The sequence below is a fragment of the Echiichthys vipera genome (assembly GCF_963691815.1).
Source record: "Echiichthys vipera genome assembly, chromosome: 9".
Lineage (NCBI taxonomy): Eukaryota > Metazoa > Chordata > Actinopteri > Perciformes > Trachinidae > Echiichthys > Echiichthys vipera.
Window position 1 is genome coordinate 19,726,772 of NC_139834.1, and position 26,882 is coordinate 19,753,653.

At 38.8% G+C, this 26,882-nt stretch overlaps 2 protein-coding genes across 2 annotated transcripts; both read left to right on the top strand.

The window, feature by feature from the left end:
• Positions 1–4,250: 4,250 nt before the first annotated feature.
• foxl2l (forkhead box L2-like) lies at positions 4,251–5,048 on the top strand (the record flags this gene model as incomplete). Its single annotated transcript, XM_083920539.1, has 1 exon — positions 4,251–5,048. One exon carries the CDS (start codon positions 4,251–4,253, stop codon positions 5,046–5,048), a length of 798 nt encoding a protein of 265 aa, XP_083776665.1.
• Positions 5,049–7,537: 2,489 nt separating this feature from the next.
• On the top strand, positions 7,538–22,599 carry tmem201 (transmembrane protein 201). Its single transcript, XM_083919280.1, has 11 exons — positions 7,538–7,720; positions 8,625–8,745; positions 8,857–9,051; positions 9,156–9,335; positions 10,775–11,139; positions 11,237–11,437; positions 16,843–17,051; positions 18,608–18,670; positions 18,776–19,063; positions 19,261–19,389; positions 20,667–22,599. The coding sequence occupies exons 1-11, from the start codon at positions 7,611–7,613 to the stop codon at positions 20,762–20,764; spliced, it is 1,959 nt and encodes a 652-aa protein (XP_083775406.1). The 5' UTR covers positions 7,538–7,610; the 3' UTR covers positions 20,765–22,599.
• The last annotated feature ends 4,283 nt before the right edge of the window (positions 22,600–26,882 follow it).

Consider the following 26,882-nt stretch of genomic DNA (forward strand, 5'->3'; position numbering starts at 1 on the left):
ATACTAACATTTAGTTATATTGTATGTGTTTTGGTTCAGGTGGTGCTATACTGCGGTAGTAGCTCAGTCCATAGGTGACTGGGCTAGGAACCGAAGGGTTGCTGGTTGCAGGTTCATCTCCTGGGCACTGCCGAAGTGCTGTTGAGGTCACTCGCTCTAACATCTCTCCATTTGTTGCATATATATATATATGTATATATAGGTCCTGTCTGTGCATGTGTGTGTATTTCGGGCCTGTGTGTGTGTAAAATAATAGAGTGAAAATTGAATTTCCCCATTTGCGGGACTAATAAAGGAATTCTTCTTCTTCTTAAATAAACAAGAGAAGTACAATTCAGGTCATTTATTATTCAAGTTAAGTACCAGTATAAAACTGTACCAAAGTAAATGTACTTATTTTCTCTGTAAATATGTATTACATATAAACTAAAAACAAACATATTTTGTTATATTCACAATTCTACTATTCCTGAAGTAACCATCTGCATTAAATTGTGTCATAATCAGCATAAAGTAATACATTTCCTTTTCATTTGATAAGCATTATTCTAAATCACATGCTGAGTTTAATGTTATTGATTTTCAGGTTTTTACACATTTTTGAAATGTAATACCTTCAAACATATTAAGCTAATTCTCATTCGACATAATATAGTTAACAATTTCGTCGTCAGAGTTATGTCACCATTTACGTCTCAGTGTCCCTGTCAAAGTCATAGTAAGAGAATAATCATTACGAGAAAAATGTAATGTTATATCATGTCATTTTTATCACTTGCTTATTTTGTTGTGTTAGTGATGGGAGAATAACTGTTAGTTTACATTCATGGTGATTACATCAAAGGTTGTTGAACTTGAATTGTCCTTTTGCATTGCAGTCTGAGCAGTTGCATGTTTCAGTATTATTGTTTTGTTTTGTCTGAACACGAGTTCACATCATCAAGTTATGTTTCATCGATGTTTTGATCTCCCATCCTCCCTCCTTGAAACTTAAATAATCCTTTTGCTTTGAAGGCCTTAGTCGACGTAAGAATACAGGGAGAATGCTCTATGATTCAGAAAGAGACATGACACTTTAAATAAAATATGTTCAGAACAGATCACGCTTATTGTATTTATGGAAAACTTAAATAAATCACCTTAAAAGCCAAGGCTGTGTATCGGTTGAAGACTGTATTTGAATACCGTTATCTTAAAACTAGAGGGCTGTTTGAGAACTGTAATTCTTCATTTCTTCTGTTGTCTAAACCCAGCATTCATGATCTTTGTTTTTTGGCCGTTTTGCTGCATTCTTCTAAAGTCTCAGATAGCTTCAACTTCACAGATTGTGTTTTGCCTGGCGCCTTGCTTCGCTCATATGACATCAGGAGGTAAATCTAGCTTTCTCTGGGAGAAATAGGACAGAGGGTTGTCTGATTTCATTTGTCATTTAGTTATTTAAAAACTGAGAAATCAGAGAGGGCGATTCAGGAGAACAGATGAGACATATGAGTCTATCAGGATTCAATCCTGCCAGTGTGTAAGCATAATTTGCCCAAGAGTCAGAAAAATAACTGCTTGACTCTCTCAGGCCACAATGTCTAAATTTTTCTAAAAAAGAAAAGGTCCTGAACATCGGGGGGAGCATCATGGCATTGACCTTGCCATTTTCATAATTTCTATCTTGATTACAAGCACGAGACAAGCTGTACATTGTCAAATAATTGAGTTTACAGGGAGACCCTTGCGTTATTATATTGACTTTAATAATTATTCTTTAATGGACATTCTTTATGACTGTTTACAATACATTTCTTAAGGTGTCAGTGATGATTCTCCAAACCTCTGATGGTTATGATGGTTACATGGGCTACTTGGATGCAGGGTTTGATAGAGTCTTGGTTTCCTTAACTCTGTATTGTAGTCTACTGAAAAACCTGCAAAAACTCTTGCGAGATCAGCTGAGCACAATTCTGATGATGAAAGACAATGAACAAAATTAACAAAGTTTAGTCATTTTATAGTAAAGTAAGTATAATAAAAGTGAATAACAAAATCAGTTCATGGAATAAATCATAATAAAATAAGCTAATTAAATAATATACATGTACATATAATTAATATATGACTTAAAGGTGTGGTTTGCGATGTTCCAATACACTAATTGTCAAATCCAGCTAATATCTCATCCTCACAGTTCATACACACCCTGGCTCTCTAAATAAACAGAGTGGCTTGGCTGGCGTGAGAGACTTACATAAACGTAGATACAAATAGAAAATGATGAAATTAAGAAGTTTTCCGCTTTTTACTTTTCACACTTCGCAGCCCAACTTATGTGTGTTATCTACGTTGATGTCTTTTCTACTCTGATTCCATTTCTGTGGTTCAACCTTTTTGGTACTTTATTGGTAGTGTATGTTTAACACCTATAATTTATATTTAAAACTGTCTGGGGCTACTTTCTGCCTTTTGAGTATGAGTTGTTGTTGATACCTCCTGTTTCTTAGCAACTGCTAGCTCCTGTTAATGCTTTCTTTGGTTTGTTTTCTCTAGTTTTTCCTCTTGTCCAGGTTGACTGTAAATGTCCTTGATCTTGTCTTTTACTCCCCCCCTCATCCACCTTCTCCCACTGGAACCACATAAACCTACTTATCCATTTCATTCTCTGAGTCTGTGTCCTGCATTTATGTCCCCCTGTTGATTGCTACATTAAGAAAAATATTCGGTGTGTCCGATTAATACAGTGATGGCATTTGCCAACCCACAATGCTGTCTAATCCTTGCCAGAGATGTAGTTGCCCTTCCACGTGGTGCTCACTTTTTTGAGATATTTGTTTCCCTATCAGTTCAGGGGAGACAGACTGTCTGGTGAGAGCAGGTGATCATTATCTATCCTCGGCGGAGAGACAAGCCTGCTGTTCATGCCTCACCGTCTCAATACTTCTCTGTAACATGTTCTGGAAATACCCAGCTATCATGTGCCTCTGAGATTAAACAATGTGTAAAACTAGAAACAAGAAACAAGAAAAAAACCCTATTTATGTGGCCAAAAGTAAAAAAGTATGTTCATGTACAATTTCGATTATACTTGTAGGCCTAATTTAATGGAGGATTTTAATTTTCTGCTACTTTATAATCTATTTCTACTTTACTTCAATTCAGACGTAAATATTGTACTTTAATCCACTACATTTATTTGATAATTTAAGTTATGGTGTGGATTGAAATGAATAACACACAATAAAATCAAAACATAAATGGTGATGTATTATACACTAGACAAGAGGGGTTTATTCACAGCCTATATATAATTAAATAAACGACATTAACATACATTATTCGGAAATTGGCCATTCTGCTTTTACTTTTAGTACTTTTTAAACAAATCATATATATATATATGTATATGTATATGTATATGTATGTATATATGTATATATCTTGAATAAAAGATCTGAGTGCGATAAAAAAATCAGTGTGTTGATGTGCTTAGCTTAAACAATATAGCAATACATTTTTTCATGCACATAAATATAGGGCAGGGTTTGTTCATTTGATAATTTTAATGTAAGTTTGATTTTATAAATGAAGTGGCTAAACAATTGCTTAAACATTAATGTCTAATTAAAAGCACACTGAGGTTTATATTGACCGTGTGTGTGTGTGTGTGTGGGGGTGTGTGTGTGTGTGTGTGTGTGTGTGTGTGTGTGTGTGTGTGTGTGTGTGTGTGTGTGTGTGTGTGTGTGTGTGTGTGTGTGTGTGTGTGTGTGTGTGTCCTTTGATCTTAAGAGTAGCGTGACAGATCAAACCAATTTTTTTACATTGTAGGGAGGGAAAATAAAGCATGTTTCGGCCAGTAGACGACTGTGAACAAAAAGCAGAATGATAATAATAACATATGACTAAAAAACAATACGCTTTTGATACCTTATGTTTTCACAAATAGCCTGTGAAGCCATGTTTTGACACATTGTTGCAGTAGATTATTTGAAGGTTCGGCTATAACCTGTACAATCCTCTTATGCCCTCCCTTGACCCAAATGACCGGGTGGTCCCCGGTGTCGGCTGCCCTGATGTTGAACGTGTGACCCCTGCTTCAACCTAATTCCCATACAGTGGCATACACAGCGTGAGAAAACCGTCGAGATGAAAGAAGGCGACATGGGAGGAGTGTGTGCACCTGCGGACACAATCATATAGCGCTGTCTCTCATAGCGGCAGATTGCAGCATTTTGCCCCGGCAGGACGCACAAGAGGATACCTGAGCCATGTATGCAGAGAGGGAAACCCCCGCCGAACAGGGAGTGCAGCTCCTGGACATCAGCTCCAACTCACCCCCCTCTGAGCCCAAAGGTGAGAAAGAGACCGGCGGCCAGCAGGAGAAGCCGCCGTATTCATACGTGGCTCTCATCGCCATGGCCATCAAGGACAGCCACGACAAGAGACAGACGCTCAGCGGAATCTACGACTACATCATCTCCAACTTCCCCTACTACGAGAACAACAAAAAAGGGTGGCAAAACAGTATAAGACACAATTTGTCTCTTAATGAGTGTTTCGTCAAGATACCCAGGGAGAACGGAGGGGACAGAAAAGGCAACTATTGGATGCTGGACCCCGCGTTTGTGGACATGTTTGACAAGGGGAACTACCGCCGGCGGAGGAGGGTGAGGAGACCCTACAGACCCCCGAGCGTGCCTTACCTGACCGGGAACTCCGTGGACTATCCCGAGCCCCTCTACCTGCAGCCTTATGTGAGCAGCTCCTGGAGTATGTCCCAGCCAACTGGATACCCAACAGCAGCCCAGGTCATCACCGGGCACACCCGCAGCTTGTCCCCCAGCGGCCCGGTGAGTTCATACCGCTCGCACTCCCACTTCCATCCCTCTCCCTACGGGGCATACCACCCTCACCCGCCCGTGCTGGTGCCCCACAACGGGTGTCCCTACGGCGGAGTGACTCAGCCGATGAGCCCCAGCGGAGGCAACGTTTCGGTGGCATGCAACTACCAGCACCTCACCACCTGGCAGACGGAGGCGCCGCTGGCTTATTCGTTTGACCAGTAAGGTTTTGAGTTATTCAAACCATTGACAGCCAGTTCACAGACTCAAGAGTTCATTCTGTTTCACCGTTTAAGTTCAGGCTGTCATTCATTCCTCAGATAAAGTGGATTGTTTGGTTGTTCGATACAAGTGTACATTTGTTTATTAACTCATGAACTATCTGTTTTTGATAGGCTTTTTTGGTCGACTACAGTTTCAAAAGCCAAAGAATTACTGTCAGTGGCCTACTCATTGCATTTTGCTTTAGAAACGGCACCGATCAAGTGTAAAACGCAGGAAGAGAGTTGATTGAAGTCTTATTATTAGTTTAGCCTGGTCTTTTTTGTTGGAGAATTATTTTGTGACCAAATAGACTTATTTTTTTAAATTATTTTTTGTTAATTATTTTACGCTTTTTCTTGTTTTCTTTGATTGTGAATAGGCATGTAGCTACACATGTAACTATGTTATTTATTTCTTTTCTTTGGTTTTATCCAATTCCCCGAGCTGCTATGCAACAATAGATGACACTGAAGCACTGATCGGTTTTCTTATTCGATTGTGAATGTTTACTTGATGTACAATGCATCATGTTTGTTAAAATAAAATGTTATTTTTGCATCAAATACTCTTGTTGATTGACTCACCCTTTATTTATCACCATTCATTGATCCATTGTAATATATAGCTGCAAAAGTGTGTAAGCCTCAATGATGATTTTCTATCAACTACGGATGCAGAATAAAGATACCAACGTATAGTCTACAATTGGTTGAAATGATTAAATGACTTTCTTCAAAACCAGTTTCTTGCCATGACCAGTAAAGGTACTTGTGTTAAAGTAGCGTACAGAAGCATTAACATCAAACTTTACTAACAGCAAATTAGGCACTCATCATCCAGTTTGGCCCATGTCAGTAATTATATTATAATTACATTTCATTTACAGTGCTAATTCACAACAGAAGTTATCTCGAGACACATTACATAAGGAGTAGGTAAAGACCACACTCTATGACTTATTTATGATTTACAGACTAGGCCTATCGCAGCACAATTAAGCATAACAAAATCAGCTTATTATAATGAATGTTAAAGACTTTATTTTTGTGATTATTGATGCATTAATGGCTACACCATGTTAATGTACGGGTCATTTTAATTACTTTTTTGTATCTGATCTTGTCTGAAGGCCTTGTCATATTTATTTGTAGATTATATTGCATTATTAAGGCTTATCTCAATCTGCAAAGTAGTCTGACACAATTTCAGTAGAGTAGGCCTACGAGTACTATAATGTAGCCTATGAAATGGAAATACTCAAGTTAAGTCTAAGTAGCTAGTCTACTTTAAAAGTGTGCAGTAGGCTACCTGAGTAAATAGTAGGATACTTGTAGCCTGTATAGTAGGCCGTCACATTTGATATTTGGCATAATGGTGCAGCTATTACACTAAAAATAGTGGTTCAATGCAGTGATTGATTGCGGATGAATCTGTTGACGGATTAATGGTTCTAAAGGTCATTTTGGTTGACAGAAAGTTAAAAGACTGTTAAATTAAATTAAGGTTATTTCTTTTTCAGGAATTGTAATGTAAAAAGTCATATTGTTGAATATGTAGATTGAGCAGAACACCGCCATCTAGTGTCTCGAGATCGTAGTTGCAACAACTAAAATAATTAAAAACACTCGGGTTGCCAGGTTGGTCAGACCTGGACCAGTAGCCTACAGGAGACCAGAGTCTGTTTGAGCCTGTAACAAGTATTACAGAGGAGTTTGACTGACAGTTAGCGTTAGCCGTTACGCTAAGTAAACATGAAAGTTAGCTTACCGATCAAGGAGAAACGTAGCCATTTTGGCGTGCGTTCTAATGCAGTTGCACTCCTTTATCTCAGTCCATAATTCCGGCCGCTATTGGCTGCTACAATGTAAACTGAAGGTGACAGAAAGTCGTTATCAAACCCCTACATTTACTAAATATATTTTTTTATGGAAAAGCAATACATTCATTCTGTACCCCTCAAAACGCCTCCTGGGTGTATTATTAAAAAAAAAAAGAAAGAAAAAAAAAAAAAATATATATATATATATATATATATATATATATATATATATATATATATATATATATATATATATATATATATATAGCTTAAGTTAAATAAATAAATATAAGATTCTACACATTCAACCTTTAATCATAGGCGAGGGAAAATAAGACAAGTTGTCCCCTCACGCATTCCAACACTATGATACTCTCCTACGGGTGATTATTAAAAACAAAATTGTGTTTGATTTCGATTTTATAAAAACTGTCACCTAAAAAATAAAATATGGTGAAAACATTTACATGCGTGTTATAATAAAATCATAGGTGTTTTTTAATGAATGGTATCAGTCGACATCGACGAAATGAAATGAAAAACATATTGGAACGCGTCCACACTGTGACGCATGTTCCGTTTCCGTTACATGGGCGTGAACAAAAGGGGATCGCTTGCCGCGTGCGCCTGTCGCGCCGTGCTCTGCGATACTATTATACATTTCTCATGACTTGTTAGCGTATTTACTGCTTATTTCGGTGGAAATGGAGGCGTTTAATCAGCTTCTGTTGGAATACCCTGAACTGATGTACAGTGGAGTCGGAGCTACGGCGGTTGTCGCCGGTGGAGCGCTCATTTACAAAATTGCCACCAGGTAACTTCAAGGTTTTGCACCGCGGCGCGTGTTTTAGCTGGTTTACGTTCGAGTTAGCAAACAACGTTTAACAAATGCAGCGGCGTTTCAAAACCGTGACATTAAATGAATAACTACAACAGAAATGTCTAGTAAGGTTCCCTAATTCCCACGAGTCGCCTGTTTATCTAGCTGAAGCTAAGCGCTAGCCCGAGCGCTAACTGTGCTAGCTGTGTTGCTAACTGACTTGATGCCAGATCGTTTGGTGACACTAACGGTGAAATAAGTAAAGTTGGTGTTTTGCACTGTTTGATTGCAGACATTTTGGGATATTTAGAAACTGTGTGCACGTTCTATAAAATGTTTATTCAATGTTATTGTTTGTGAGTCGATGCGATATCAAATTAACATCCTGGCGTAACAAACTTTTGGCAAGTAGAATAGAATAAGATAAGAGATACAAGAATACCAGAGTAGAAGAATATATATAAAGTAGTAATCCATAGTATTCCATCTTGTAAACATAATATTGCACTTAAACATGAAAACGTAAACGCATCAGAAACGGTAAGGTTATGATAGTTTAGTGGCAGATTTTAGGATGGAAGTTTTGTGGGGTTCTCATTGTGCATGATTATTGGTGTGATAGCTCTGGGAAAAAATAAGTTATCTCAATCACTTGTATACATTGATGTTACCTTTAACCATGTACTCCACTTACTTAGTATATAAGACAAATAGTGCCTCATTGATTTAAATTTAATGGTGATATTTGGGGAGCCTTTGGGACCACCTCAAAGACCTGTTAAGTCTCTGAATCTCACTGTTCATTAAAATGAAACATTTATATCCTAGAAATACACAGGAAGGTTTAAATTGACAGAATCATGTTGCATTATGTAAGAAATTCGCCTCTTATTTACAGAAAAAAGCCGACCCACGCAAATGTGAACTGCTGGTTCTGTAATCAGAACACAGTGGTGCCCTATGGAAACCGGAACTGCTGGGACTGTCCCTACTGTGACCAGTACAATGGCTTCCAGGAGGTACGTTTTTCTTTGCACGACAGTAAATTGCAGTGGATTTATTTCTATCTTTTTGTCAGTGCTGTTAGACACTTTTAGACTATTCTTTTTGTGGATCTGTCTTGTTTTCAGAACGGTGATTACAACAAGCCCATCCCAGCTCAGTACATGGAGCATCTGAACCATGGAGTATCGGGCAGCCTTCCCTCATCTGAGACACCCAAGACATTGCAGTGGGTCAACTGTCAGATGCTGTTATGCAGGAAGTGCCATAACAACCAGACTATGAAGATCAAGCAATTGGCCTCATTTATTCCCAGGGATGATGTATGTACTTTAGATTTTTTTCTATTCACTACAACACTATCTTTATTGTTAATATGACTGACCACTATAATCACAGCATTAATCTTTTTTTGTTGTCTTTGTAGGAGAACTACGACGAGGAAATTGAAGCCTACAAGCACCACCTGGAGCAGACCTATAAGTTATGTAGGCCGTGTCAGACGGCAGTGGAGTACTACATCAAATATCAAAACCGTCAACTTCGAACAGTGCTCCTAAATCATCAGCTTCGGCGCAGCGGAGAATCAGACAAGGGGTTCATAAAGGTCAGTACAATCCAAAGTCCAAAACTGCAGACACCCGGGCCCTCATTTATCAAACGAACGTACGGCAGAAAAACATGCGTACGATCATTTCCTGGCAAACTTCGGCGTTTATCAATTTGGACGGGAGCGGGAGCTACGATCAAATCTCACGTCTGGTCTGAGATTGTGTACGCAAATTTCACGACACAAATGTTTTATATTTCAAAACAGCTCGGCTCCAGCCTCCCGCGACCCCGACAGGGACAAGCGGTTGAATATGAATGAGTGAATGAATGTGTTGCCGCGCGGCTGCAGCAAGATGCACTGCAGCAAGACGCACTGCAGATCCAAAGTCATCTCCTCGGTTAGTGGCTACCCTCGACAAATTGCATTACATCAAACAAGGTATCAGATGATTAACATTTTGGTATGGTTCTTCAAAGGTATCCTCTAACAGAATACCTAATAACCTCGCTGGCAAACCCCACTACAGAGCAGGAGCGCAGGTTCAGCAGTGCGCACACACGCACAGGCGCACACGGGTCACAGTGGAGCGCTGCTTCAGGTTGACTGCCTCCGTTATTCTTTTCCATACAGCGTTTTTATGGGCCCTTTTTATTCCACTCTTAAGACTGCCAAAAAGCACATCTTTATTTTGCTCCATCTCGGATGTCAGGATGCCGATCTCTGTGTCGGAAAAGTTTATTTTCTAACCAGCGTTAGTCCTCTCCATGTTTGACCTCAGTGGGCGAGGCCTCCGAACCAGGAATATTTAAGGGCGTAACATGTTAATGACGATCAAATTCAGCCGCCGCATTTATCAAGGCCCGCTCATTCATACGCTGAGATTGGTCCGATAGGAATGTTTCATAAATCACACGTGGGTCCTTAACTACGACCAATTCTGCGCTCAGATCTGCACCCGTTTTCACGCAAGATTGATAAATGAGGCCCCTGGTGAGCAAAGTGTGTGTGTGAATTAATTAATTTACATGAAATGCAGTAAGGCCTGATTAGTAACCCTAGAGTTTTAACAGTTAAGCCAAAGCCCAAATCAATTATCCATTGTACAGCATGTAGAGAAACTGTGCTGAGATTCTGCCGTATTCTGTCAGAGAATTGAATTAATTACTTTGTCACTGTTGCTTAGTTGAATATTTGAATGCAAAATCTTTATATACTCACTGAGATGACGACAATTATAATGAAAGGCCAAATGTAGCATTTCATTAGACTTTATATTGTAGATGCTTGTAAAATTTGCATTACATTATTCCAGCAGCTTTGTATTTAAGTTTCCACTCTAGCTGAGTATAAAGAAACAGCCCAATTTTTTTCATGATGTATTTTTATTGCTTATTTATTATCAAAATAACTTTAAAAACTTTCATACTTTATCAATTTCCACGTGTTGTAAAAATGTCAGGATTCACACCGAAAACCTCTTCTCTCTACCACAGAGCTCCTGTTCTGCATCATCTCCAACTGGTGTCATACTGTTGCGGGTCCTCACCTTCCTGTTATGTGCTTTCCTACTTGCTACAACTTTGTCTGACTTGCCATCCCAGCCTACTTCACATAGTGGCCCACAGACTTTAAGTGGTGGGGTAATTCCCCCAAAGCCTCAACCCCACAATGAATCCACCCCCAACAACGAAAGCAGTGAAGCCGTGCCTTTATGGCAGGGTCTGCTGGAGCAGCTCCCGGACAAGGCCAAAGACAATGCCAAGCTGGTGTGGCAGCATGGAAAGGACAACCAGCTGGCTGTGGTCTCTGTTGGCCTGTTGACATGTCTCATTGCTATCTTCTTAGCAGGGCCTGGGAGGTAAGCAGTTACTTTCTCTTCTTTTGCCTTTGGAAACATCATTCCAGACAAGTTTCACTTAATCAAAAAACAAATTCATGTGTTGCTGCATTTTCAGGTTGAGGAGAATTGATGCTGTGGCCTCTGTCCTGTGGTTCTTCATCCTGTGCGTCTACCTGGCTGAGTTCTACTTGACTGATACCTTGGGCTGGATGGACATAGCCAAGCTCAGTACTGTCTCCCTCTGTTGCCTAGTCAGCTTTGCAGCTGCTGTGGCAACTCGCAAGCCACTGGGTCCAAGAAGAGCCAGATATCGAAGGTCAGAACCTGAGCAGTAATGTTCGAATTGTGTTTGAAACATGGGATTTTGTTGAGAGTCCATTAGTGGTGTGTGTTCATTAGAATAACTTCAATAGAATAACATCAATCTATAAGTAACATATAAGGAACAAGATGTTTTTAAATCACTGTCCATCGTTTACTCATAACCCCCTTCTTTTACTGCTGTGTGCGAATGACTGAGGTTATGACATGTGGATGGCAAACTTAAAGGACAAATGTGAAGGATTTAATGACATCTAGCTGTTAGCTTGGGATTGCAACCATCTGAATACCCCTTCCATCACCCCTCTCTTTCTAAGTGTGTAGTTGAACTTCTGGTGGCTTTAAGGTAACCTTAAAACTTGAAAGGTCCTCTTTAGAGCCAGTGTTAGGTTTGTGCATTCTGGGCTACTGTAGAAAGGTGGTGCAACATGGCGGGCTCTGAAGAAGAGGTCAAGTTCCCTATATTGATTTGAAGGGGTCATTCAAAGTTTAAGCTTCAGGTGATTATACACTAATGAAAACATGGCTATGAATACTATATTCCATTTTTGCTTATAGATCACCCTAAATTCTACATGCTGGTCCTTTAAAGTATAGGACTGTGTGGCCCTAATAGAAACAAAACACGAGTGCTACTTGTCAAATCAAAACCTCACCTTCAAGCACAAACGCACCTGGTCTACAGTCGCCTGATGTGTGTTTAAAAGAAGAAGAAAAAAGTAGTAAAAGGGTATTGTTACACAAAAAAAAGACAGTATATATCTTACAATTCCTAATCCCTCTGATTGGTAGCAGTATTATTACCTTTGACTCAGTGATATATTTCTTATATTTTGACTGTTACAATGAGAGACACTACGCGTGTAATCAAAAGGGAATTATTAAGAAACACATTTTAATAAGAACTTATTAGTTAACAACTCTCAATGTGACTTTACATAATGTGTCTTGTAGGAATTTGTGGCACAATTTTTTTGTTATTCATCCATTTATTAATCTGTGACTGACTACATTGATAATTCCTCATTAACTGTAACAAATGTGTGATGGACTTAAAGCCAATATAGTTCGGTCTTTGAAGTATCACACTAGTACTAAACTATGTATTATACACTATGCTAGACTATTTAAAAGCATTATGAATGTACTCATTTGTTGTTTTACCACTGTGTAGCTTTGGGTTGAAAATCATGTACTAACTACAGCTCATTGCATGAAGTACTAAATTGCACTGTTGGCCATACTCAAGATGTGCTTTTTGAATAATCAAATCCCTCCTGTATTGCGTCGCATCATCTACAATTTCTGAACAAAGAATGACCTTGGATATTTTCAAAGGATTTGCCGTCCTTTGAAGCCACTATTTATTTATAACTTATGTCCGTAAGGAATCTTTTGGGACATCGGTGCAGAATCAGTGTTTCCCCTAGATTTATAGCATTGAAGAATGTGTAAGAATCATCACAATTATACAAGCAATAGTTAGAGCCACGATGCGAACTCAGTTTAAATCAGTGTTTTGCACAATACATAATTTTAGTTTGTTTAATTCTGTTTTAGTTGTTTTTTGTAGGAGTGAATCATCTTCTCAAACTAAATAATAAAGAATCTCGGATAAGTTTCAGTTTGTTTTTCTCCGTTAGGAGTGGAGCCTCTTCCGAAACAGTTTAACAATCTTTGAACAAGTGAATCTCCAACTCTTTCTGGGAATTGTAACCGTGTAGAGACAGAATTTACATACCATCATGCAAATAAGATAAATAACATAAGGCTGTTTAGAATGTTTACTAAAAGGACATGGTATAGAGCTGTTTTATAGAAGGGGTATCCTTAAATGACTCTTAATGGGATCTGACGCTATTCAGAAAATACAATTAAATAACATGTACTTGACTTTCAAGGGGAGGGGGGGGGCACCCCCCTAATATAATGGTAGGGGAAACACTGAGTTCTCAAGGCAGAGCTGAAAAGTTTTTCTATGCGCTATATGTGGGATATCTTGTGAAGAGGCAGCCGTCCTGTACACATTCTGCGAATCTTGATCACTAGTTGTAATAGTAGCCATTTTTTTACAATGGGATTGTTAAAATGTGGTTGTGTATGGTTCAAAAAGCGGTCATGGGTTAATCAATGTTTTACCCCAAATTCTGTTACTAGTTCAAAGGTTTGCTGCTCCCTGCTCTTCAACCAATAATCCCTGCGAAATGTTGTATTTTAATTATGTTTTTGTTAGTCTCTGCTGAAAGCTGATGCTTAAATAGTGCCTACCTGGCAGGTACTTGGCTTGTCTTGGCTTTTGCTTGAGGGGATCATGTCTAAGTAGTAGTCTCCGATGGCCTTGTTGTATCAGTGCTTGAACATGCAAACATGAAGTACCCAACTCCGCAGCTGGATATGGTCATTGACAGTGAACCTTAAAATGTAATTTAAACTGCAAGCAGGTGTAATTGCTAGTTGCAAGATGTGTAGAGTACGTTTATAAGTCATATGTTGTGCTCATACAGGGTAAGGCACTACAAATTCACAGTACAGAAGTACTGGACATCATGATTTAATCTTTTTTTACTAATTTAATAGTTTCAAGTTAGTCTCAAGTGAGATGCTGGACTGGAGTCTTTTCCATGTTTTATTTTAATACAAATTTACAATAGTTTCAAATTTGAAAATGCTGCATTACCATTTGCAACAAAAAATATTAGATTTCTTGAGAACTTACTGTACGTATTGCTTCCCTACACTTTGCATATTGACGTATTAAAAGCACTGGAGGTACTAGTTGCATGCACTAACTTCTCGCCAGTGTATTTCCTTTAAACTGTTTTTGTTTAACTTTGTTGGAATGTACTAGGTATCGGGGTATATTTATTTGAAAGTAATGTGAAAAGGTATTACAAACTTATCTCTCTCTTGTATTTGGTGGGTAGAGTTTTGTAACTGTGGGGTTTATATTGCATGTCATGCTTTACTGTAGTTGGAGTTACGTCCTTAGACCAGCACCTTTTTGATGTAGTAGTCTCAAAGCTTTAAACTGCAATTTTCTGCAACAAAAGTGCTGCCAAAATGAAAGGTGCTTTTTGTAGGCAAAACATTGACTCTATGTGTGTATATATATTTTTTACAACCATTTCCGGAGTAATTTCAAAGCGTTGAAGCTGCCTGAGATTTGACTTTGCATCTGAAAAATCAAATACAAAAATTGCAATGCTATATAGAGCACTAGCAAGAGTCATCATGCCAAAGCATCTATCAATAATTATCCAGTTACTAACTTTTTTTACCTGACATAAACCACAACATGTGGCAAACTGCATCTCAAACTCTTGACAATGGTAATACTTTATCAAATTTAAAACAAGTTTCTCAATTCTTCACCAGTACACCATGCTGTACTTTATTTTGCCTTTACCCATCCCAACGAAGGCAAGATAACTGAATGCATTTGAATAAAGTAGGGTGTATGGGAAAGTGTTGTCCAACGCATTTTCATTTTGATGGAACTTTGCATTGAACCTCTAAAACTGGCTGCACCTGTGTGTGCATTCTCAGCACAAGGCAGATATTTTATTTCAGTAATGTAAATTGTTACCCTTTTGTTTCCATGTGTAAGGTACGTCTAAAATGTCTACTATTTGCCTGAGTTTTATAAGCTGTACTATAAAGTTTGTCTTTGCTGTAAACTTCCAGTGTGCATGTTTGTTATACTATGGCATATTCATAGTGTGTGTGACTATTTGTGGGTTGTTTTTTTAAAATAATTTTGTATCTAGCTGATAATTTGTGATTGTTAACCTTCATTTGTGTCAAGCATTTAGCTCTAAAAGCACCACATTCAAACCTTTATGTTAACTGTAAGATTAAGCTGCCAAACTATAGCATTATACCATTGCCACAGACATAGTTTGTGATGTTTTTTTAACAGTGTTAGCTGTAGAACTACCTTTTTTACTAATGAAGTTGTAAATTTCAATGTTTTTACTGCACTGTTGTACTATGGATATCCAGTATGTAGCTAACAAGGTTGTGCCATACGTAAATGTTTTAGCAATGTGTGTGTTGCAGAAACACCATAATACTCAATACTAAAAAAACCTTGATGCTTTATACACACTTAAAGCAAAAAAGTGTGATTTCAAGCTATAGCCTAAATAAGCTAATCAACTATCTCAATCTGATTGGTTACTATGGTCTAATCTATTATGTAGTAGCCTTAGAAATGGACCTCCGTCAATGTCGAAAGGCTTCCTGCAACATACAAACTGCACCCAGTAAAACACTGTTTTGGGTGCCCAAGTGCTGAAATTGGGTGTCTTTCTTTTAATGTCAGGCTCCAATTTGAAGACTTTGTAGGAATGCGTGGTGTACATGGAATGTAATAAACAACTGCTGAAAGGATATGCCTTCTCTATTTGTTTCCATTGCAAACATATCGTCTTGTTCACTTGTGTACGTCTCTGCCCGGTTCTTTTAAATAGTAGCTTTATTACACAGCGTAAGGTTGTTCAGGACTGCTTTGATTGATTTTGTAGTAAGACCCAGCTTGATTGAATAGAACCCACTTTGACACACAACATGTATGGGCCACTGACTGTTGTGGAAGCATGAGAGAGCTGAGCTGTATTGCTGGACAGCATTTCCCCTGAAGCTTTTGTTCTGTACAAGATTTCCGCTGTTCGATGTTGTCCGACAGCTGCAGCAGCATTTCAGGGACCGTCACTATTGATAAAGTGCCCACATTAAATGGATATCTGAGCTGTATGGCACAATGGTTGTGCACACTTATTTTAGACCCCCCCTTCTCACCGAATGCTGTATATTGGTATGGAACTGATTAGTCCCATTAGAAAACTGCTATCTTTGCACTGAGGTCCCAAATTGAATATACAGTATATTTATAGGGACAGTTCACCCCTGAATCATAAATGCATATTTTTCTCTTATTCCTTCATTCTATTTATCAATTTTGATTGTTGTGGTCAACATGCCAAAAAAAATACACATTTGCAGCAGCAGTGTCGCTTCCCAGACAGCATGACCTTGTTACTCAACATAACCCAGAGACCTAGTTATGAGCAGTTCCATGTAGGAACCATTTTCTTTTTACTAAACTAGACCTGCCAACCATATCGCCTCACAGATGTCCATGTGGTATAGTTCACAGCTAACTGTTACAGCCTTCTCAAGCTATCACAAGCATGGGCTGCTTGTCTGGGAGTATGTTTTGTTCTGGGTTTCCACTGGCCCTTTTTTAAAGCACTATTTCTAATGCTTATCGTGGGGTCATCTTTTTTTCTTCATTTTTTTTGCACAGATGTATATTATGCCTTTGCTGCAGTATCAAAACCTTGACAGTTATATTTTTTATTTCAAGTAGTGGACTGTTACGTTGCTCTTGTGTTGCAGATACCTTGCAGGCAGCTCAGCAGTCCCCTCCTTCAGCCGCCAGCCCCCTGACCTGGCAGACTCCTTCATCCCCGCCCCGCCACCTAACATCTCCAAGCTCATCAACCGCCAGCAGAGTCCTCGTGAGCGCAAGGCTTCTCCCTCTAATTTGCCTGGGCGTCTCAGCAGAGCCCTTTGCCTTGGCACCATCCCTTCCCTCACCAGGACAGGTAACATTAAAATCATTTCATCTGGCTTAAGTTGACAGACAAAAAAGCAATGGATCATTTGATACGAACAGATATGTCTGTGCCTTTTTGACATAATCTGAACAGGACTTCTGTGATTAGATTCAGTGTCATGTCATCTATTTTTGGCTCTTTCTGAAGAAAGCCCTGAAGATAACTGATTCAAATTAATTTTCAAGTAACTGGTCACTACCTTCAACACGGGAAGGTGGGAATATTCAGCACACTTCTGCCTACATCTTGCCTGACCTTGAGTTGCTTCTTGCAATGTGCTACCAGCTTGCCTTGCTTATAGACAAGATTCTTTTGAATTGAATTGCTTTGCGTTTCGGCTGCTTGGTATACAATTGGGTCCATCTACCGTTTCCAAACACTGGGAAGACTCACTGTTTTCTAGAGAAGATATGCTCTTAGCAAAGATCAGTGTTGCATCAGGGTTCTTGGTGGTGCTGGAAAACCTTGAAAACATTTGAACTTTGTGTTTGAAACTGCTCAAGTCTACTTACAGACATGAAACATTTTTCATTGATTTGTCACCCTTTTGTAGAAAGCTGTCACAAAACATAGTTTAGATTGTTTATAGCACAATAACATCTAATTTAATGTGACAAAGAAGTTCGGTTATTATATACTGCATGTGGGTTATATATATGGGGGTATATGGTTATACCGATGTGCCTTTTTGGGATTTTTTTTAAAGAAAAAAAAACATTTTACAGTTTAAAATAAACATTTCACTGCCATCTGGAGGACGAACTATGTAACGGCCCTCAGCCATATTTGAGACATTTCTATACTGCAGTTGTCTTAATCAGCCAACCTGCACGTATATACAGATATACTGTGTATCTGCAGTAAGCCAATATTGCCATATGTTTCAGCCTGGTCAATTTATTGGTTTAGTTCAGTTTTATATATATGTATGATGAAATTGATGAATATGCATTTAATATTCATCATGGAAGTAATATGCATCACCTACTGAATTTAAAACTGTTCTAAATGTAGCTCTAAATTCTAGAGCTGAAATGTTTAATCAATTAGTCAATGACAGAAAATGAATCAGCAACTATTTTGATAATTGATTGATCATTTAACCTTTTCAGTTTCTTTTCTTAGATTTATGTGATGAATGTCCTTGGATTTTGGACTGTTGTTCGGACAGAACAGGCTATGGGAAGACGTCACCTTTCTGAAATTCTTATTGACATTTTTCACTTTTCTGACCTTTTTATAGACAAACGATTAATTGAGAAAACTATTGCCGGATTAATCAATAAAGAAAAAAGATGGTTGCTACTAGCTGCATTTATCAAATGTTCCCACTAGGTGGCTGAAATGATTAAAACTTAGTGGTATGTGTCAGGTCAGGTTATTTTGAGACTAATTATGGCCTAATGTGTTGGCATGAATTTGTTTTAGGTTTATTAGACACAAAACACTAGCTATTATTTGAAGTTGTGTTTCAGCAGGTTAAATGTAAGCCCTGGTTCGTGGTTTTGGTGTGATTTGTATATCGTTTTTAACTTTATTTTCAGATTCTGGTTACCTGTTTAGTGGAAGCAAACCAGCAACACAATACAAAGACTCCCCATCCTCAGGTATTAAACATTTTATTTGTAATCTCCACACAACCCTCTATTTTTAAACAATTCTTAACCCTTTCAGAGCACTCAATTGACATTTTCACTGCTTTTGTGGCACAGACTACTTTTCATTGATTTCTGGGAGCCGCCCATCATCCCCTGGCCCCTCTCCGACTCCTTCAGTAGCCGGTTCAGTTACATCCAGTTCAGGATCTGCCAGACGACGCCCCCTCATCAGCCCGGCTCGCCTCAACATCAGCGGCCGGAAGCTCCGGCTTTTCTCAACAGAGCCAGAACCCGCGCTCATGTCCCCCTCTGTGTCTTCATCTCATTTTCATGCAAAGTCGGCTTCTTCCATTTACAGTGGCTGCTTTTCACCTGACGTATCACCCTTCCAAAGCCAAAATGGTAAGTACAGCAAGCAGAGGTTAAACTGTTACAGCTGTTGAAGCTGAAGTGTTCATTTTACGGAGGCTTTAGCAACATGCATTGCTGTCGACCTTTAGTGTTATTCATGATACCACCAGATGGCATACATTTTTAAGTCCTACATTTACTGACTTTCTCTCTGGCTTCATGATTTACTTTGCTCCATTGCTTTGCAGATTTAAGTTCTTTGTTAAGGGATGGCAGTCTGATTGAAGAGGAAGAGAAGCCAGGCAGCTCCTCTGAGTCATCCGCATGCGTGGTTGGCACAACTACACAGGGACCTGAGAACACCCCTCCTTCAAAAGGTAAGCTGTCTGATTTAAAGGAGCTCTATTCCACTAGTTTTCAGGTTGATACCTGTATTGTATGTTTATAGTAACATGTTTACATGCTTAAATGTTGAAAAAACACTATTTCTCTAACTGCCCATGGTGGCAGCACCCTCTGTCTCTTTAAGCCCCCATCCCAAAAAAGCCAAGTCTGCTCTGATTGGTCAGTGTTTTCAGTGCTGTGTCCCAAACCGCGCACTTCCACCGCGAAAGTGCGTTCACGCCGTAAGTCGGTAAAATGCAGTGTACTGCATTTATCCGGTCGCATACTCAAAAACGGCCAAACCGTTGAGTGTGGATCGATGGACACTCAATGCCCTAAATCATTGCTATTTTGTCTACGTAGTGGAAGAGGCGGGACTAAATTCAAACTGGGAAATGGCGGAACAACAGCGCAACAGAACAGCAACCACTAGATTCCCTTTTATGAATGTAAAAAGAGGATCAAAAGGATATCCTTGTGGTGTGCTGAGTCAGAAGAGTTTTTGGAAAAATAAGACAATAATTACCCTAAAGCACGGGGCAAAGTACATATGGACAGTGTGAGTGCGCCCTAACACTTCACACCCTGACTTGTTCCAGCAGCAGTGTGATCTGAAAGAGAGGTAGGTAGACCAGCAGCTAGGATTATAGCTTTCTCTGGTGTTAACGTGTTGCTAATTCTAAACCAAACACTACACAACACAGACATGATCCAGCAGGAATGGACTTGATGGTTGAATTGCTTCTGATAATCACAGTTAACAACCTAAAATACTTTAGCTACATTGAATACTCAGTGAAAGTGGATTTACAAACTAGGTTCAACTATCAATACAAGACAAATATATTAGTGATATAATGTTGCTTAGCTTCTGAGTCATAAACACAGCCTTTTTAGATAGAACAAACCCGTCTTTTAGCATCAGCTTTGATGAAAACCCATCTGCATATTGGGCTTTGTTGATGAAAGAGTCCTGAGAAGTGGCTTGACAAATGAAGACTTGACTTTTGTTGGCCTACTTTCTTCTTTAGAAAAAGCTAAATTAATTTTCCCTCACAACACTGGGAAAACTCTGCATGAACATTCACTTCTAACAGAACAACTGGTCTCAATTCCAGGACACTGTCATGGTCTTGTCCACACTCATCCTCCTGTATCAGTTCCAAAGGGAAATGTATTGTCTTGACAGTAAAACATGGAAAATCGTGCCAAATTGATTATGCATAATACTTAGGTTTCTCATGAAATGTATTTGCTGTGTCATCTCCAGGTTTTGTTAGGCGTCTTATCTGGCCGGGGCTTTTGTTGGTGAGTCTGACTTCCAACCTGGTCTTCGCCGGCCTCTACATGTACCAGTACTGGAGATGAACTGTTGATGGGTCTGCTGCTGTTCTGTTGTGACCTGCACAGAGTGAGTCGGCCTTTGGCCTTTGACCACCCTGTCGTGTCTGCGGACCTGGAGGTTATTCAGCAGTGCCGGAAACCATGACATTTCTGGCAGCTACTCATGATTTGCTGGTGCTTTTGTGAAAATACAGATGAAGGAAGCGTACTTTCCATTCGATTGGAGTTGGGAGGAAAATGTGGTGAAATAAAATATTACACCTTTTGGAATTTGTGATTGACTGCTTTTAATTTTTATTTAATTTTTTTGATCTGGCCCCGTTTGTGTTTTGTTTTGTCTCCTCTTACATGAACGCGGGGGCATGTGAAATTGATTTAAAAGCTCAGTTCTTGCACAGTTGCTGTGAAACGTGCAATAAATAACCATGTACTGTTCAGTTGATGCTGCTTGGACAGAGTCATGTCTTACCTACGTCTACTGATTGTGATGAGTACCTCTCCCAACAGAATAACATTTCTGGTTGTCTACAATAGCCAAAAATGTAACATTAAGCAGCATGTTAGGTTTGTGGCGTATAGTTACAGTTTTGCATTTTGCAAATTTGTTAAAGTTTTCACTTTGTAGATGTCATAAAATCACAGCACTGGTGTTTGCCATTGTCTTTCTACTGTTATGTATATTCAGCCGGGAAAGACTGGCGTGTCAGACTCTGTTTTGTTATACCGTTTACAGTTGACTTTTTTATTATGGTCATTTATAATCTCATATCAAAGTGTCACAATCATACACTACAGAAAAGGTTCTCTTTCACTAAACAATTTATTTTCCTGGTATTGCTTAAAGACATCTGGTCACAGGCTAGTTGTTAAGGGCCGAAACTCTTAAGGTCAAGTGCAATATATATATATTAAAAACAGTTATTTCCATCAATAAAAATAAATCCTGTTCACATTTACGTGATGTTTGGATTAAAAAATGTCAACTTTTACTCCTAACTGTGCTTTGAACTAATTTATATAGAACATTTCTTATAACTTGCACTTGTTTTTATCTGAATTGTATGTTCACTTTGTGTGTTGTATTTTGAATGTGGTTTGAAATTGTTCTATTAGAAATGAAGAGCACAGATGTTTGTTGTGCGTGTACTGAACACAAGTTATAAAATTGAGTTGTGTAGTAACAGGTTAGTTAGCTGAAGTTGTTTTTCATGTAAAAACAACAATTGTTTGGTTTTCGGTGTGTGTTTTTGGATGAAAAGTGTTGTATTGTTGAATGACCGCACTTGTTTTTTGAGAGGAATTATTTTCTCCTCTTAAATGAATTATATGTGCGTAATGCTAATTTAAATATTTGGTAATTCAAGGTGCAGTTTGTTTTTTGAGCAGAGGTATAAATTCATTAAACTGATGTTATAATTTAGTTTCGGTTAAAACTAAAACATGCTACTGAAAGACATCTAAATGACTGGGAGTTGTCTAATGGTTATAAAACTTTTAGACAACCTTTTATTGTTAATATTTTTTGAAAGGAATTGTAACCTTTCAGTATGCTGTATATAGACTTGTGCATTATTACTCGATGTGTAACCTGGCGCATGTTTATTTCCTCGTTCGTTGAAGGATCACGTACATGCTGAAATGTAAATGTTCTTTCATCCATCTTGAATTTTCCTGAATGAGAAAAACCGAATATTTCAGTTAAAGATAAAAATTGATTTATTTTTGAATTTTTATTTAAAGTGTAATGGAGATTTATTTTGCTCTTTTCGCTGGACTTCACATCATTATGTCGAATCAAAAGTTGTCCATTTCCAACACAAGTATGAATTGATGTCCTCAATTACCGTGCTAAGTGTTCAGCAACAGCTCTTTGGTCTGTGTGAATGTAAGGAACAACATTGACTTGATTCATCTGTTTTTCTTTTCATAAAGTTTGTTTTTCCCAGTTGTTAATAATGTGTAATGCATTGAGTATCTACTCATTATCCGGGTACATAAATGTGTCATTACTTGATGACTACATTGATGCTTTGTACACTTTGTCAAATGCTCCCTTCTCTGCAATCACCAGCATCAGTAGATGGAAAGTTTGAATCATTGGAGCTGACATTGTTGAAGCCTTGAGGGAGGATAGACATCTAAAACGTTGCCATAGCAATGATGAACTGAATTTGACACACCTGATAAGGGAGCAACTAAGTGCATTGCTGATCAAACAGTCAAGGACAAATAAAAAGCTTCTTTGGAATTTTATAAATAACACAGTTAGGTGTACAAAACCGTAGTGCACTCAGAGTTTGTCAGAGGTTTGCGCCGACAAATGTTCTCCCATGTTCTTGCCAAACTCAACAAAGTTCAGTTTATTTTATAAAAGCTGGGAAATCTTTGTATCTGGCTGCTATACAATAAGCATATGTGAGAGCTCTTTTTCACTGAACAGTACAATTACTTGGGCAGGTTATAAAGATGGTCACTTGACACAAAATAATCAACAGTCAATTGTATTATATGATTTTAATCTGATAATTTATATAAAGCAGGTAGAAGCCAATAAGCGATACTCCTCGTTATCAATTTTAATGTATTTTTTCTACAAGTCAAAACGTCCGCTGTGAAAAAGGTCTATTCTTCCTGTCCAGCTGTTTCATAACCACACTGACCATCAAGAGGAGAAAACAAACAAACAAAAAACACTTAACCTTGGCTGAATGATTACTGAATTTGTGCACAACCGGGCTTTGAGCTAAATCCTACAATGTTAACATTAATATTTCTATATCTATTTTTTAGACATGTCTCAGTCTTGACATGGGCTGTGCTGATAAGTCACCTTCAAAAAGTAAATGGACTTGCACTTAAAGAGCGCCTTTCTAGTCCCCTGACTACCCAAGGCGCTTTCACACTTGTCACATTCACACAGATGGCAGTGGACATACATACCATCTAATCTAACCATTCACACCACATTCACACACCCATGCGCAGCACAGGGAGCAATTCGGGGTTCGGTGTCTTGCCCAAGGACACTTCACTTGAGGACGGGAGGAGCCAGGGATCGAACCGCTGATCTCTAATGGAAGACGACCCAATGATAGAGCAGGTGTCCGCATGTCAGTGTCCTTGGGCAAGGCACTGAACCCTGAATTGCTCCCTGTGCTGTGCATGGGTGTGTGAATGTGGTGTGAATGGTTAGATTAGATGGTAGATCTCTCGAATAAAAGACACCCCGCTCTTCCCCTGAGCCAAAGCCGCCCCCCAAAAGTAGTTGTTAATGGCACAGTGCTGGACATATTTAACTGCTTACCCTCTGGACAGAACCTTTGAGTCAATATGGAAGGTTTCTCTTCCTCTTGTTCGTATCCTTTTGTAGTTCGGTTTCTGCCAATCGAGGATCATTCTGAAAGTCCTTCCTCTTTACATCAGATCAGAATTTTTTTTTCAATGGCTCCAGGGTTGGACATTTTGGGAAATGAGTCAAATGAAAAGACCAATTCCACTCATGTGTCTGTTCAACGTGGATTTGAATCCCGCAGCTAGTTAGCTTAGCTTAGCATAAAGACTGGAAACAGGAGGAAACCGCTAGCCTGTCTCTGTCAAACAAAGTCCACGCACCAGCACCTTTTAAAAACTCACTTAACACTATCACGTCTTAAATCCATACAAAAACCAACCTGTTAACAAAATCATTGTTTTACCAGCACTTACCTTACCTTCATTTACCTTAATGATTTTTTTGTCGTTGTATGCTTTATTTTCTATCATTGCGTGTGCCGTTGCTTTTATTCATTCATCTGACCGAGGGGTGCCCAATCCTGCTCCTGGAGGGCAGCTGGAGCAGGGTTGGGCATGGTTGATATAACCTTTTTATTTTCTTATTTTTTTGTACTTGACCTGTCCAACCAGATTATCTCTTCACCTCATTCTCATCTGGGGAGTTTTCTCGACAACACCATTATATTGCACAGTCCACCAATAGAGAAAGGATAGGAATAATGGAAGGATGAATATGCTTCTTTTTTTTCTTTTTTTTTTTAAAGAACAAAAAGCACACTTTTTTTACAAGCTTTGACTATTTTTGTGATTGACTGTTGCTTATCCAGGAAGTCAAGTCCCCCCTTCTTAATCCCACCACGGCACTGTGGGTAAAACAGTAAATAGGTCATACATCACATGGCCAACCTATGTCTTCTTACGCTGAAAAAGGTAGTGATTCTGGTGATGGCTGTGCGTTAAAATTACACAGCTGTTTGTTTTTTTAAGGTAAATTGTGATATTGAATTACTACCTGCAGTTCCATTTAAATCTCAGCACAAAGTATCTGAACTCTGTGACCCTTCTGCGGTGTTTGTTCCAGAGATCAAAGCAGGTACAGTTTGTCAGTTGTGTCTCACAAAACTTCAACTCTTGTTTACTGACAGCGTTGTTGAAAATAGTTCACTGACTGAAGGGTGGGAAGCAGGTTCATACTTTCAGTCTGCAGCTCTTGCCAAAAGTTTCTCTTCTGTACAATCGCTTCCTGTTTTTTTTATTACCAGCGTTGCTAGACCGCCAAGACTCAGTGAACACATGAAGGATTAACACCTGCCAAACCAAAACAACAAATATTGTAAGCCTGTGAATGTTCTCATTTTTCCAGGTCATCGTTATCCCCAAAGCAATTTCAGTCAAAAGCAACTGGACTTGGTTATTTGTCTAGGAACATGTTTCACCTCTCATCCAAGAGGCTTCATCAGTTCATGTACGCAAGTGACCAGGCTGGGACTGGACAAATAACCAAGTCCAGTTGCTTTTGACTGAAATTGCTTTGGGGATAACAAATAATGTATATGATGTTTTTATTTACTGTGATGTTCTTGCTAAGACACAAAGATATCAAGTCAAAGGAGGATGTACTTTGTGCATCAACTGGACTGTAAATAATTGTAACGTCATGCTGTTGATGCTCGCCCCTGTATTTCCCCTTTCTACGGTAGCACTACTGTGGTTTATGTTTAACTTCCATAAGGCCGCTGTCATTTGCTCACTATTTGCTGCGAAACTAAAACTGTCGCTGGTTTTATGGGTACCAGATGGAAATGTGGAAAAAAAGGAAGGCAGGTTTCCCATCTAAGAGTTTCAGTGTGATTACACCCATCTCTTGAGTATTCCAGATAAAAGAAGGCTGACAAAAGGGTCTCAGTCAGAATTTTAAAAATTAAATGTCAATGTCAAAATATATTTTTCTTTTCAAAAAATCTTCGATCTGTTTTATGTCGGGTTGCACTTTCTTAAATGCGCATTAACAAGAGGTGGCACAATTTAACCTGCTTTTATTAGTAAGAAAAAACACCCTCCGGAGTTTCTCAAGTGACACTAGTACCTGGAAATGTACTTAACCTCCATCTGACTTACCAGAATTTTGAAAAATAGGGGACACCTCTGCTCTATTTTGGGTCATGGCGTGTTAGACTTGAAGCTTTGCAATAGTGTCGCTGACAAATGAGGCATTCTGAATCTGATGACGGTGAACATGATGTCCTCAAATAGAGATTAAAGTGACAACAGGAGGTTAGTGCTGCAACAAACTATTATTTTCATTCCTTGATTGCTGATGAATCAGATTTTTCTTGATGAATCAATTAATCATGTGGTCTGTATGATCAAGGTCCATTCTAATTTCCCAGAGCCCAAAGTGAAATTGTCCAGTCCAAATCCAGCAAAGAAAATACTGCTCTTAAAATTGTAGGTACTTGTACTTTGAGTATTTCTATTCATTATACTTCTATTCACTACATTTCAGAGGGAAACGTACTTTAAAGATAAAGATTTCACATACAAAACATGTAATGAATTTAAAAAACATGAGTCATTTATTTTAGATAGCCTACTCAAAACTACAAAAACAAAAAAAATGCTCCAACTAAAGCAAAAACAGAAGCAGACCTACATGAGTAGTAATAATGCACAGTATAGTATATAGAACTAATATTAAAACACCTCATGGGGACAATTTTCTGCATTGAAACCTCTTTCTTTTGATACTTCAAGTAGTGCAATTTTGCCCATAATACTTGGGCACTTTTGGGCCGGCCGGTGGCACAGTGGTTAGAGCAGTCACCCCATGTAAAGAGGTTGAAGGTCCTCGAGGCTGCGGGTTCGACTC

What these genes read in the sequence shown, in the direction of transcription:
- tmem201 (XM_083919280.1), top strand. Translation starts at nt 7,611, where the DNA reads ATGGAGGCGTTTAATCAGCTTCTGTTGGAATACCCTGAACTGATGTAC. An exon ending in CATTTATTCCCAGGGATGAT is followed by an intron (nt 9,052 to 9,155) that starts GTATGTACTTTA and finishes TTGTCTTTGTAG; the next exon opens with GAGAACTACGACGAGGAAAT. An exon ending in ACCCTTCCAAAGCCAAAATG is followed by an intron (nt 19,064 to 19,260) that starts GTAAGTACAGCA and finishes ATTGCTTTGCAG; the next exon opens with ATTTAAGTTCTTTGTTAAGG.